Genomic DNA, 13,903 nt, shown 5'->3' with positions numbered 1-13,903 from the left:
TAGTCAGCCAATCACTAGAACAGTACCTTAGCTAATAATTAGGCCTTGTTTCGTTCACAATTTTTTTTAGTTTTAGCTACTGTAACACTTTCATTTATATTTAGTAAGGGTCTGTTTAGATTTGAAATTTTTTGGTCCAAAGAGAAAAAATTTTGTAGAATTGGAGCCTAAGAACTAAACGAGGCTAAAAAAATTTTAGGACCAAAATTTTGGGCTGCAACTGTGCACGCACTCGCATGAAAGCCCACCAATGACAATTGACAACTGCAACTACATGCAGCTCAAGTTATCATTGGTGGATTTCCATGAGAGTACGTGCACAATTGCAGCCAAAATTTTTTTTGACCCCGTTTAGGGCCTGTTTAGATTGGGAACGAAAATTTTTTGGATGTCACATCGGATGTGTCGGAAGGATGTCGGGAGAGGTTTTTCGAAACTAATAAAAAAACAAATTACATAGCTCGTCAGGAAACTGCAAGACAAATTTATTAAGCATAATTAATCTGTCATTAGCATATGTGGGTTACTGTAGCACTTAAGGCTAATCATGGAGTAACTAGGCTTAAAAGATTCGTCTCGTGATTCTTAACTAAACTGTGTAATTAGTTTATTTTTTTATCTACATTTAATGTTCCATGCATGTGTCCAAAGATTCGATGGGATGGATAAAAAATTTTTGGGTAGGGAACTAAACAGGGCCTTAGTTCTCAGATCCCAATTCCACAAAAATTTCTCTTTAGGCCAAAAAGTTTCAAATCTAAACAGGCCCTAATTATTGTCCAACTATAGACTAACTAGACACAAAAGATTCTGTCACACAAATTCCAGACAAACTATAAAAATAATTTTTTTTGTTTTATCTATATTTAATATTTTATACATACGTCCAAAAATTTAGTATGACTAAAAATCTTGAAAATTTTTGGGAATTAAACAAGGCCTTAGTTCCTTAGATCCAAACAGAACCCCAATCTATGATGTCAAATAGTGGGATAAACAGTAACATGCCACGCAATGGATAAATGTATGAAGTGCAAAGGATTTGTACTCGTCGTTTGTTCTTCGGTAACACAGCAACATTGTACAATACCCGTGTTTATTTTCAAAACAAAAAAGGCAACACTCGTGTTGTTTTCTTCGTCCCCGCTTGGGGCCTTAACCTAATTCTATGTACAGGTAAGACAGCTATACTCCAGTAACTGTCATATTTACACGCAAAAACTACAGCAGCCGTGGCGTCCGTATGTTTGTTCAGTCATCTGTTCATACATTCCCACTGGAGGTGAGCACGAAAGCTCCTAGACCTCGGAATTCGCAAAGGTAACCTGCACAAAAAGAGGAAAAAAAAGTATGGGGCTGGATATCATGTGTATGTGAAATGACCCAAATGTGTTATTTGAATTAATGTGTTATTTGAATTCAGTATGAAAGCTACAACTTCCTATAAACTTAATTCCGAATTATCATTCACTTTGGCTTTTTCCTTAAGTCAAACTTCTTTTAATTTTGATCAAGTTTATAGAAAATTACACCTATCACATCAAATTAGTTTGGTTAAATTTTCCATACAGCATATTTTAAAAGTGCATTTACTTAAACTTGCTGATAATAATATATTTTTTTAAAAAAACTTGGTCGAAGTAAGAGATTTTGACTTAGGAGAAAGCCATAGGTTCTTTATTTTATTTTGAGAATGAAATTAGGACTGATTATGAAATAGAAAATTCATAATTTTTTTGCATCCATGGGTGTAAAATTAATGCAGACAGCAATCACCAAAATACATGCAGCGATATATATGGGGAGCGGCAGTTAAGAGCCTACCATTTGATGGATGGCTACCAGATAGCGAGATTCCTGGCACAACACATGTGTGCATACTGAAGATTTCAAAGCAGGTTCTGCACTGCCGCAAGTTACACTGCAGGTCCTCGTCAGTCCAGCAATCCAGCTTCACAAAGATGGAACTTTGGCATAGCAGTAGTCTCATTCCAAGCCTTATTTAGCAGACACACTTGCCTTTTCCTTTTCCTTTTCCAGTTTCTTTTTCTCAGCCTCCGCGTTTCGAGCATTTTCATCACGTGATTTTTTGAACATATTCACAAAAATAACCAAAATTGACGTCACTGTAAATAAAAGAGCAATAATTGGTTAGGTAAACATAAGAACTACATACAGCTGTGCAACAAAATTGATTCGTGACAATCAAAGTATTCGCAGGGAAACTGAAGGGGCCCGGGCAGTCAGATCAATTTAAGTAGCTAACCAGTCACCGATAGTAGCAACTTCAATAAAAAGTTACAGTTTGGATAAAAGACAATCAATGGAAAAGTACTCAAAGGCCTCAAGGGGCTAAAGAATAAAAAAGGTTGCAGTTTTGATAAAAGAAGCAGAATTATGTTTGACATAATGTAATGCGCAAACTGAAGCCTATGGTGTCCTAGTGGGGTAATCAAGATTAGATTACTCAAAGGTCATTTTTTGCTTAAATATCCTGTTAAACAAAATTGATTGGTATTGACTTACATCACTACATGTTCAGATGGGATTAGCATGAATAATGTAAATGTGTGTAACCAAGAAACCAATGAGCCAACGTCTAGTAAAACGCTTAAACACAACAAACGCTAAAATATACCTTGCTCGAACGGGCAGCGTGCAGGATCCTCACCAAAATACTGAGCTAGCGAATCAGCGTTTCTTCCCTGCAAGACTAAAATATCAGAATATATAACAAGAACAGGAAAACAGGATAAATATTTTTTATAGCAGTGACTCACCACTTCAGCATACAAGGAAATGAGGGACCTAACCTCAGCTTCTGCTGCATCAAGAAAGCTTTTCAATGCCTGTACAACAAATCTTAGTTCAGTCAGTAAAAAAGTCATCATTATTGTTCACCTACTAGGCACTACACATGTAAATTTACTTGATGTACGCACTATGCATGCCTAGGCACTTTTTTTTTTTGCGAGACGCATGTCTAGGCACTTGTCACAACTCACAAGTATGTTGAACATTTACATTTACATGCAATTTTACTGCTATTACATATAAAACTACAAATCAGGAGACAAAACACACAAACTGCTCATATTTCACCAGTGCTGGAGAGGCCGACCAGAGTTATACAAAATAAAGATTTTTTATATTATATAATACTATTTTGTTTATAGATATAGAATAAAAAAGTATTCTATAAAAAAAATGAATGGAATTGAAGATAAGAAAATTACAAAAAGGGAAAACTCATTAAAATAAAATATTTAATTTTTCTTTTCCCATTCTCATCGCCTTTCTATCTAGCCTCTGAGGTGGCAGGGTAAGAACAGGAAGAAAAATACAAGAAATATAGTGAGTGCAAGATCTGGGGCATGAACCTGCATTTTTGCCTTAATAGATTAAGCATCCTGAAGTGATGTATTGCTGTAAATTAATTTAAGTTCAGCCATCCAGCAACTCCTAAACGAAGAGATATAAACCCTACCATACCTTACGAAAGCCAACTGAAATTGCACCATCACTCTCTGAAGCAGCTAGCTCCTGCTCGACCTTCTCAAGACCTTTGTTTATTGCTTGCATTTCTTCCGCAAGCAATTTCAGTTGGATCTGTGGGGATTAACAAATTCAATTGATTTGTAACATACTTGATGAGTAGAAAGCTCATTATTCACCCAGAAGTGCAAAAGATAAGTTGATTGAAATACCTTGGAAGCTGCTTCCAAATAAACTAGGTCTTTGTCAAAATCAAGAAGTTCAGGCATTTTCTCAGCAAGAAGCTAGCATGTATAGAAATGGAAAGAAGTTAGCTAAGTTATGAATGAAAAAATGACAGACTAACAGCGACAACAATAAGCAGAGTTAGCAAGGAGCACAGGAAAGGGGTGAACTCTTTAATTATTCTAGGGGCCTGGGTTATTGGAAGCAAAGGAATGCATGTGTTTTTGAGGGGGCTTCCCCTTCTATTAACAGGATTTGGAATGATCTGAAGAATGAGCATAGCCTCTGTTGCTTGGCTGGGGCGAAGAAGCTTGAAGGGCTATGTTTGACTCTGGTTGAATAGGTCCATTTAGCTAAGGTCGTGTTGTGTTACCATGCGTTTAAACATTGTGTATGTGTAATCGCCTCATATCCGGTCCCCGTATTGTGTATCTATAATAGTGATATAATCAGGGGATCTAAGCCTTCTCATGGATAATGACTAATGAACCTTATTAAATATAAACGAGTCATGAGTGTGATTCAGAATTAGCACCATACAGCACATAGTAGTGCCCACTGGAGTACAATCTTGTGTGCTCTGCCATATTAGAGAAGAGAGGCTAGAGGCACACTAATGTTCATATCTAACCAAAGTTGATCATGAAGCATGTAACATGTGTTCAGTACTAACGACCTGTAAGGTGATTAACTGATTAAGCATGTAGCAACAGTACATTTATAACAAATCTCAGCGAAGTGAATACCTTGCATAAATAATGCATCAGCGTCATTTTATTGTTTCTAGCTCGAGTATCCGACAGTTTAAGAAGGCTGTCTAATCTGAAGCCAACAGCAGATCCTGTTCAATCAATCCACAGACAAGGGCATCACTGAAAGTCCTCGGAGAAAAAAGCATTGCATATGACTTCTCTGCGGTTATTTGATAGGAACTTGCTTCTATGCTTCACCCGTTTAATGCGAGTTACACAAATCTTGAAGCACTCCAAGGGTGAATCGTTCAAATTCACTCTTGACTTTGTGCTTTAGGTTGGTGGAACTCACAGGGGGTGAAGTATAGAAGGACCTTCCTAAATACCTCGTGCTGTCCCTTGATTTAATGCATTCCCCAATGTGAGAATGGTCTGCATTATCTGCCGTAACTTCAGAGACTCTTTCACCTGCATAAATCGAGCCATTAAGCCAGCACATGGGTATAACATATCTCAATATTGTAACAGAGTATCGCTATACCTCCTTTGTTGCATCGTTTATGGTGGTTAGGTTAGTTCTTAGCTCATCTACCTGCGAAAAGGTCAATTATCACAATCACATACAGACATACTACAAAAATATGGAGACACGTATTTCAGGCAAGTTGGCTGGGGGTTCACCAAACCTGTGTTGAGAAAGTAATTCTGAAAGCAAAAACTCTTAGCTTGGCCTCTACACGTGGAACTTTCATCAACTCCAGGAAGAACTACATTGTAGTTTAAAGCTTCCATCAACATATAAAGGAGGCCTTTTTCCAAAAAAAACAATGAGGCACTGTGTGAAACAAAACACAGAACTCACCTGTTCACATTTCCCAAGCATTTCTTTGTTGCCATTATAACCCTGAAATGTGACACAAGGACACACATTTATGATAAAAAAAAACATGCCAAATTCTGATTAGGAAAGCAAGTCAAATCATAAGGTGAATACAGAAAACACGTGAAGAATTACCTTCAACATCTCGATCTCTTCCTTTGTAGGGCAAAACTTAATGAGATTCTCCACTTGGTCATTATCAAGAACAGAAGTGTCCAGAGCCAAAATTGCATTCTGCCAGACACAATCATAAAACAAAATTATGTGGGAGTACAAAATAAGAATGAGACTGTCAGGGATTTATTGGAATTTGGAAGTGCCAACATAAAACAATGCGCAATGTCATAAGTATGACAAATTACGTGAGAAACAAAAACATGAATCTAGAAATCACAAAATATGATTTCTAGATGCATCATGCATGTTTTTGTTTCTTACGTATGCCAGTATTAGCAAAGAGAAACAACAAATATTAAAGTTGATACTTTTGCCATGCACCAATAAGAATGCTCTGATCTATGAAATTATGTTATAATGTAGGGAGTGTAGTGTCAATGTTGCTATGACTTTTTATATACTACAAAATCAATTGATTATGATACATTTTAGGGCTAACATGGCAGGTACAATGAATAACATCAGTCACTAAGAGTGCCCACTTTTTATAAACTGGAGTGCTCACTTTTATTACGAGTAGAGACAGGTTGGACCAGGAAGTGAACTCACAATCATATCAGGCAGAGGCATTTTAATTTTCGTAAGCATTATCTCACAATTGTTAGCTCGTCGCATGTCAACCTGAAATGAAACTAACAAACAATTAGTCTATTGTCTATTGAGCAGTGGAATATTTATTCATCATACCAATATGGAAGGGAAATCACAAGTAACTGAAATCTTTTCGAGGAGAAAAAACATGTAAATGAAATCATCACATATATTCCATCCAGTCACAAAGGTGACTTTGGAGACCATGAAATCAATTAGTTCTAAATTGACCTATAATTTGGAGATCATGATGTTAGCGCATTCACTGTGTACTGGTGGTAGTTGGGTATTAGTGTCTTAAATGCCTTTACTGCTCAGTGGCTTAAATGCCTTCACTGCTTAGTGGCTTAATGCCTGGTTGCTCAACGGCTGGAAGCCTTGGACCTTGCCCTGGCCAACGCATGGGAACTCTCCCTGGCTGTCGGCCAGGCCTCCTCCCCTCTTTATTACTGTTCTGAACTCTCTCCTCTCTATATATGTAATCCTGTCCTGTGGACTTGAGGGTGTGTTTAGATCAAAAATCTTTTTGGATTTTGACACTGTAGCACTTTCGTTTGTATTTAGAAAATAGTGACCAATTATGGACTAACTAGGCTCAAAAGATTCGCCTCGCGATTTTCAGTCAAACTCTGCAATTAGTTATTTTTTATCTATATTTAATGCTCCATGCATGTGCCGTAAGATTCGATATGATGAGGAATCTTGTAAACTTTTGGAATTTTGAAGAGATCTAAACAGGCTCTGAATATAATAGCTAGTTCATCCTCTACCACATGAAATCAGACAACAAACAATTTGAAATTAGATGTGTTTATAATGTCATAAATGGTCACAGTTGTGTAACACTCCCTTCAATCACAAAATAGTCAACATTTTGAGATGTATGAACTATGAAGTCGCATAATTGAATTTGGCCGTCCATATCTTTACTAGTGTTCAGATCAGACGTGTGACAAGCATATGCGTACATTTGGCTCAAAACTCAAAAGGTGTTCTTGTAATATCAGTTATCAGATTTCATAAATATACTACAATGGGAATTAATGAATAATGATAATTGATAAAGCTGCATTAGGTGAGTGTTTTTTTTTTGGGTGACTGGAGGAATTACAAAGTAACAAGATGCCAAGGAAAAAGGAATAACCACATAAAAGAGGGCAACAGTGGCAGCAGGTTTGCACCATATGTGCAACACTAATGAACCATCCTGAATTTCCATACCAGTGTTTGTTAATGGAACTAGTAAACTCACATGGGCTAGTTTAATTCAGCTAATACAAACATAGAAAAAATATAAATTGATTAGAGAAGATATGGCATGCAGTAGTTTTGTCAAGAATAATGACAGTCTGAGTTTCAAAGTACTCCTACATACATAACAAATAGTCAAATAATAAAGGAAAAGGTTATGAAATAAATGTGACAGGAAACAATCAATTTCTGTAGCAGCAGGAGAACAACCTTGAAGCATTCTACATTAAGGCCTTGTTTAGTTGGTGAAAAAAATTGCAAAGTGCTACTGTAGCACTTTCTTTTTTTTTGACAATTGTTGTCCAACCATGGAGTAACTAGGCTCAAAAGATTTGTCTCGCAAATTACAGGCGAACTGTGCAATTAGTTATTTTTTTATCTATATTTAATGCTCCATGCATGTGCCGCAAGATTCGATGTGACGGGGATCTTGACCATTTTGCAAAATGGTTCAGGAACCAAACATGGCCTAAACAAAGCCATTTTTCCCACAGATAGGGAGAACAATTGAACTTTTAGGAGTTTTGAGAAAATGCCACAACAAAGAAATAGAAAATTTTCATACCAGGTGAACAATTTCTGGCTTGTTAATAGCTGAACCACGTCTTGTTGCCCCCTTTTCACTTGTGCTGGTTACAACTGCAGTGGAGAATAAGCTCTCCAGTTCAGATAAATCGATATCAGGAGCCCTGACAAACAGTGAAAAAGTGAACACAGCTTTAGTGGAGAGACCTTCCATAGCTTAAATAACTAAAAGAAACTACAAGTCCAGAATCAAAATACATATGTGATAAAAGAAATTATATAGCACATTATAAAATCAGTTCATTTAATCAAAGGTTTGTGTTCATAAATAACACATTTCATATTTAATAAACTAGTGGCATGACAAATGTAAGCATTCAATAGCAAACCAACAGATGCAAAACGATGTGATGACATGTTATGAACACTTGAATAGAAAATCATGCTATAAACTATGTCCACAGCAGCTACCTAGCCTGAGTCCCTTGTTTTTGGGCATCGGCCCAGAGACTTCCTTGCATTGCTCTTGTGACTTTCACCCAATGTAGAGGCTTCAGTGAAGCCTTCTTGGGAGGGTTACTTTGCTGTGCCAAACCAATGCCACGGCCTTTACTTGGTCCAGTTGTGTTGCCTCGTCCCCTTCCCAATAATGGAGGTGGTGCTGGTGCATTTGAGATCTTTGAGCTTGGTGGTGGTGGAGGTACAACTCCAGGAGGTTTTGGAGGTCCAGGAGGTTTTGGTGCTTGAGGTGGTGGGGGTGGGGGCACAGGTGCTTTCTTTCCTGTCATTAGGGGAGGTGGCGGTGGGGCTGGAGGAGTTTTTTTATTAGCACCTGGGGGTGGTGGGGGTGGGGGTGGAACAGAAGGGCCAGAAGTTCTTGAAGAAGTAGCAGGTGGAGGAGGAGGCGGAGGTGGAGGTGGTCCTTTTGAAGAAGTGCCAGAAGCAGCTGTAGGTGTTTTACTAGAAGAGGGAGGACGAGGAGGAGGGGGTGGCGTAGCTATTCCAGGAGCCAGAGGTGGCGGCGGTGGTGGCGGCGGTGGTGGAGCTGCACAAACATTTTGCTGTTTTGCTGCCCCAGAATTTGGCAGTGGCGGTGGGGGTGGGGGTGGGGGCGGAGTCTGTGAAGGAGACACACTGCCAATTCGAGGAGGTGGTGGCGGCGGCGGCGGTGGTGGTGGAGGCTGTGTAGGACCTACACTGCTAATCCGAGGTGGTGGTGGTGGCGGTGGAGGTGGAGGTGGCGGAGGCTGTGAAAGACCTACACTGCTAGCCCGAGGTGGAGGTGGCGGTGGCGGTGGAGGTGACTGTGATGAGAGAACATGTTTACTCTCGCTTGGTGATGGCGGCAGAGATGAACCAGATTTAGTACCGCTTTGTGGCGGCGGCAGCAGAGGCGGCAGCGGTGGAGTGGGTTGTGACGATGGAGACATGTTACTTGGTAGCTCCTGCAGTGATTCTATTAGGAGTTCACTTGGCCCGGTTGCCAACACAGGCGAAACAGAAAGGGTAGAAGGTAACATATGGGGAGGCACAGGTGGTTGAGGCTGGGGAGGCAGGGATGAACTGTGCATTGACGGAGTAGCTGCAAAAATTGTGATAATTTAGAATCAGATCTTTAGTAATTAAACAAAATGGTTAATAGAAGACAAATACACAAAGGAGGATAGTGATGCGACCCGGAAATGTTACCATGCACAGCAATACAAAGCAATGTTTCTCCTAAAGGGAACCTCATATAGATTGAATAACATGATCAATAAGTTACAAAGCACAAATTGGTTCATGCAAGAAGTTATTATACCACTGGATTCAAAATCTTCAGTGGTATGATCACGATCAATATTCTCTGAGTCAGATGAGTTTCCACCATGCTGAACCTTCTCATGATCAGCTGAAGAAACAGAATCAGAAGCCACAGAATACTTTTCTTCATCAGAATCAAGTGGAGACATCAGTGGCATCTGTAGACCAACTTTAGCTTGCATTCTCGAGAGCTCTTTCATGTCATTGAGTATAAGCTTTTGAAATTTCTCTTGCAGTGAGTTTGCTGAGAATTCTTTGAGCAACCAATAGGCAGCATCATCGCTGCTTTCAATCCAGTCAACTCCATTGAAGAGTTCTTGAACAGCTGAAAAGGCTTCAATTGGTAAACCACCCTTCACATCACCATTGAGTGTTGCTGTTGGAGCCCTTGGGGGAGACATGCCCCCAATTTCACAAAAGAGCACCTACATTTTGAAATTTGTGTCAGTGATCCATTTTAGTCCATGGAAATTTCAAAGAGTATATGCATCGAGTTACCTCTGCTCTAAAATTTCTCGGATATCGCTCTTTTGAACCCCAGAGTATATCCACATCATCACTATTCAGCATCAATACATTTGAACGTATAAAAGCGGTATTGAACATTATCCGGAACATCATGACTTCCTTCTCTGGATCAAGATCGAGATGTACACACTCCAGAACAATATCTCCCTGGACTAGACATTGTATGTCAATTTTTATCACATCACAATCCTCCTGCATTAAGACATTCCCAACTGATGTCATCTCAAAATAGAGTGACAGAAAGAAATGAATTGTTTATGTTCAATTGCATGTCACCTACCTGCCGATAGTGCCGAAGAGATTTCTTCTTTGGCATGGAAAAAACCATATTGGTCATGGTAGCATTCTTGCCGAGAAGATTTCGCCCAAAAATGCGCACTAATGGCCTGCATCCGTTATCAGAATCAAAACTTGGAATCGCTCGAAGAATCAGGCAATCCAAAGAGAGTGCTCTTTCCATTGGAGGCCACTGTGGAGATATATTTCTTCTGGCTACATACTGCATGTAACGGAGCTGAGATGGCATTGGATTAAGGGCAGAAAAGAGCTGTAGGAACCCTTTAGGTGCCTCACGGTAAATAATGTCCAGAGTTTTATGATCAGCGCTGTTCAATTTCTTGTAGATCAGAAGACAAGATAAAAGAAAAGCCAACAATGGCCAGGCCCCTCTTTCACAATGCAGTAATATAATGTTCTGATTGGTCCCACTGGATAACCAATGCTCACAGACACGAAGGAAATGCTGAATAAGAGATAAAGGAAGCACAGGGCAGCCCTCAAAATGACGGGGGTAATCAATGACTGGAATGTTGTATTCACGTAGTATATCAGCAAACTGGCTTCTCTTATCTCCATCCCTGAAGTTAATTGCCAGAAATGAGGATTCTACATGCTCTTCATGCAACTCTGTAAGAATCCCATTTAAATACACTGGGTACATTCCCTGAGGCAAAACTTCAGTGCTGAAGCATGAATCAAAAACTGTACAATGCAAAAAGATGCGATTAGTTGAGCTGTCCTAAATAAGTTACATTGATCTAAGAAGGCGATAAATATAGTAAAATTCTCCATGCATACCATAGATCCTGTCAACAAACTCCAGTAGTCCATCAGGAGGCCTCTTGTAGAAGAATCTACTAAGAAGTGACATTTCATGTGAATGAAGAAATGTTGATATCACTGCTCAGGATCTTTTTTGTGTTGGAAGGCAAACTGCACAGGATTTCTAAGTGTTATCTCACAAGCACTGCAAAAGTAAATTGATTTCAAAAGAACCAACTATAAGGTGTAAGGGCGTGATAATCATATCTGAAAATTGGAATGAAGTATTATGATTATTAGGGGGTGTTTGGGACTGCTCTGCTCCACGTTTTTCAGCTCCGCTCCACGTTTTTTAGCCAAACAGTTTCAGCTCCACGCACTCAGTTCGAGAAAAAATGGTGGAGTTGTGAGAGCACCTAAAGAGGTACTCCACGAACTCCAGTTTTTTGTGGAGCTGCTCCATGGTGGAGTTTGTGGAGCAGTGCCAAACACCCCCTTAGTCATTTTTAACTGTCACATGTAAGGACGTGATTCTCATTACTGAAAATCAGAGTGCAGTATGTGTCTGGCTAGTCACTTTATCAATTTAAGATTGTAGCTGCTAGCAGAAGTCAGATTAGTGAACAAATACTTGGGAGATAAGTGGATACAACTATAGTAACTGGCCTTGCTTCTCACAAGGCCAACACTTTTTCCACTAGGATGTCATCGCAGCGCTAAGCAAGGATGGAGTCGTGCCAGCTCAATCGAGTTGGTTTTCATTATGACAACATCATAAAAACATTTAGGTATCAGCCAACTCCAGAACAGGAAACTTCGAATGTATGCTAAGCTATCCTAACATTGTAACTTCTGTCCCATTCATGCACCCCTTACCAACGAACCAAATTGTTAGGGGCCTATGGTTGTTGCAGACAAGCTAATTGCTAATTAGAGAGAGAGAAAAAAACTAACGGAAGTTCCAGCTGTGCTACTATTGGGAACTCTCTACGCCACTGTGTTGTTCCAGTGAAGGGGCACTTGGTTGGGGAATGGGGATTCAGTTGAACCCCAAAAGGTGCTGCTAAAACAAATTATAAACTGCACCCGTGATTTAACTGGCATGTACCGAGAAATCCTATGGTGTAAACCAATGACGACCTCACGCACTGAATAAGAACTTAATCAGATATAAGCTAACTGAACCACTGCGCAGCACACAAATCTACAACTAAGAATGGAGTGGACAGAAATTACTACATGGTTCGATTGAGAGACAAACCAACTCTCAGGACAAGAGAATATTATTCCTATCCCCAAGTGAGCTTAGGATCACTTACCAACAAAAATGGACACGAAACCAACCAACCAACGCCCGTGTGGATCTCCACTCCACTGCCAACGAGAGAGGAGCGCCGCCGCCGAAGCCGAAGCCGAAGCCGGGCAGCAGACTACAAGTGGTCGTGGAGGGGAGGACCTGCCGCGGCGGGGCGCGGCGCCGGGAAGCCGGAGGTTCGCGCTCCCCGAAGCCGGGCAGCAGACTAGGAGTGGCGGGGAGGGAGGGGACCGGCGCCGCGGCGCCGGGAAGCCTAGGTGGGTGCTCCCTGAAGCCGAGCAGCAGACTACTAGTGGCGGGGAGGGAGGGAGGGGACCGGCCGCGGCGCCGGGAAGCCTAGGTTTGGAGTGGTAGTGGAGGGGAAATTTTTGAGCTGCGAGGGAGAGAGAGGAGTGTTTTTTTCCTCTGTTTTTCGGGTGCGGCTTCTCTCTCTTGTGCGGCGCTGCAACTTTGAACTGCGGGATGATGCTGATGGACGACGAGGAGGGCGAGGGGCCGAGGGGATCTGGGTTTGGCGTTTCGATCGGTTTCAGTCTTGGGCTTGTGGATGGGCGGAACCGTGGAAGACACGTGACGGACCCGAGTGGCGGTGTGAGGGTGCGCCCCGGGCTGCGGGCTGTAGAATCCAGATGCGGGCGTGGCGTGGGCGGCGAGGGCCGGCGCCGACTACGGCTGTGCGGGCGGAGGCGCCGGGGTGAAGCTGGACTGCTGGAGTGTGCTCTTTTGCATGCGTTGCTTGAAGTAAAATGTAGAGATAACATAACAATAGCAAGCTATAAAATTAAGTAGCATATCCCATAAACTATAACCTAGACAAGACTAGATGTTGTTTTGAAATAAAAAAATATATAACCTAAACAGTAATAAATAGCATAAGACAATCAGCTTGTCAAATATTTTTCAGCTGAGACGATTTTAGAATAATGAGCTCCGGTCAACTTATTTGCTCCGGTCAAAGATTTGCTATTTGTGGGTTTACAGTTGAAACTAAGCACTCGACACATTTAGTTATAGAGATGCCAACCGGCTACGGAACTTATGGGGATAGTGGTTTGGATTTGTGACCTTCAGCAAATTAAATTTCTTGAGTCTACTCATGGTATTGGTGCAGTAGGAAACACTTTCAAAAGATTGAGGAAGGATTTTTCACTTCTGACGGCAGTCGTCATTGACGTTACCAACAACAATAGAAAACACACATTAGTTTAGGGTAATGGCACCATCTGTATCAAACGACAGAAGGAATGACATGTTTTTCTCTTCCTCCTTGAGCATCCATCATATCAAGCTTCTTCCTCTTCACCTCTCTATCCTTACTTCATACCTGTAGGTCTACTAGGTTACTAGGAATTTGGATTGGTAGCAGCATCCCCTCCTCCT

General features: G+C 40.7%; 1 protein-coding gene across 1 annotated transcript; it reads right to left on the bottom strand.

The window, feature by feature from the left end:
• Positions 994-13,012, bottom strand: LOC8077874 (formin-like protein 3). Its single transcript, XM_002444402.2, has 20 exons — positions 12,528-13,012; positions 11,245-11,379; positions 10,448-11,148; positions 10,138-10,359; positions 9,638-10,064; positions 8,308-9,418; positions 7,877-8,000; positions 6,019-6,090; positions 5,428-5,526; positions 5,275-5,316; positions 5,099-5,179; positions 4,954-5,004; positions 4,799-4,880; positions 4,467-4,561; positions 3,708-3,779; positions 3,493-3,609; positions 2,781-2,849; positions 2,639-2,705; positions 1,825-2,126; positions 994-1,325 (listed from the first exon to the last, which is right to left on the bottom strand). The coding sequence occupies exons 2-19, from the start codon at positions 11,315-11,317 to the stop codon at positions 1,999-2,001; spliced, it is 3,633 nt and encodes a 1,210-aa protein (XP_002444447.2). The 5' UTR covers positions 11,318-11,379; positions 12,528-13,012; the 3' UTR covers positions 994-1,325; positions 1,825-1,998.

This window comes from Sorghum bicolor, chromosome 7, assembly GCF_000003195.3.
Source record: "Sorghum bicolor cultivar BTx623 chromosome 7, Sorghum_bicolor_NCBIv3, whole genome shotgun sequence".
NCBI classification, from domain to species: Eukaryota; Viridiplantae; Streptophyta; class Magnoliopsida; order Poales; family Poaceae; genus Sorghum; species Sorghum bicolor.
The sequence above is the reverse complement of the archived record's forward strand: the minus strand, read 5'-3'. Positions and strand labels throughout refer to the sequence as shown.

Bases quoted from the DNA above. Each gene is read 5' to 3' on its own strand.
- LOC8077874 (XM_002444402.2), bottom strand. From the start codon at position 11,317: ATGTCACTTCTTAGTAGATTCTTCTACAAGAGGCCTCCTGATGGACTA. The intron at 5,527-6,018 runs GTGAGTTCACTT...TGTGTCTGGCAG, and splicing joins TGCCTCTGCCTGATATGATT to AATGCAATTTTGGCTCTGGA. The intron at 3,610-3,707 runs GTATTTCAATCA...TAATCCCCACAG, and splicing joins ATTTGGAAGCAGCTTCCAAG to ATCCAACTGAAATTGCTTGC.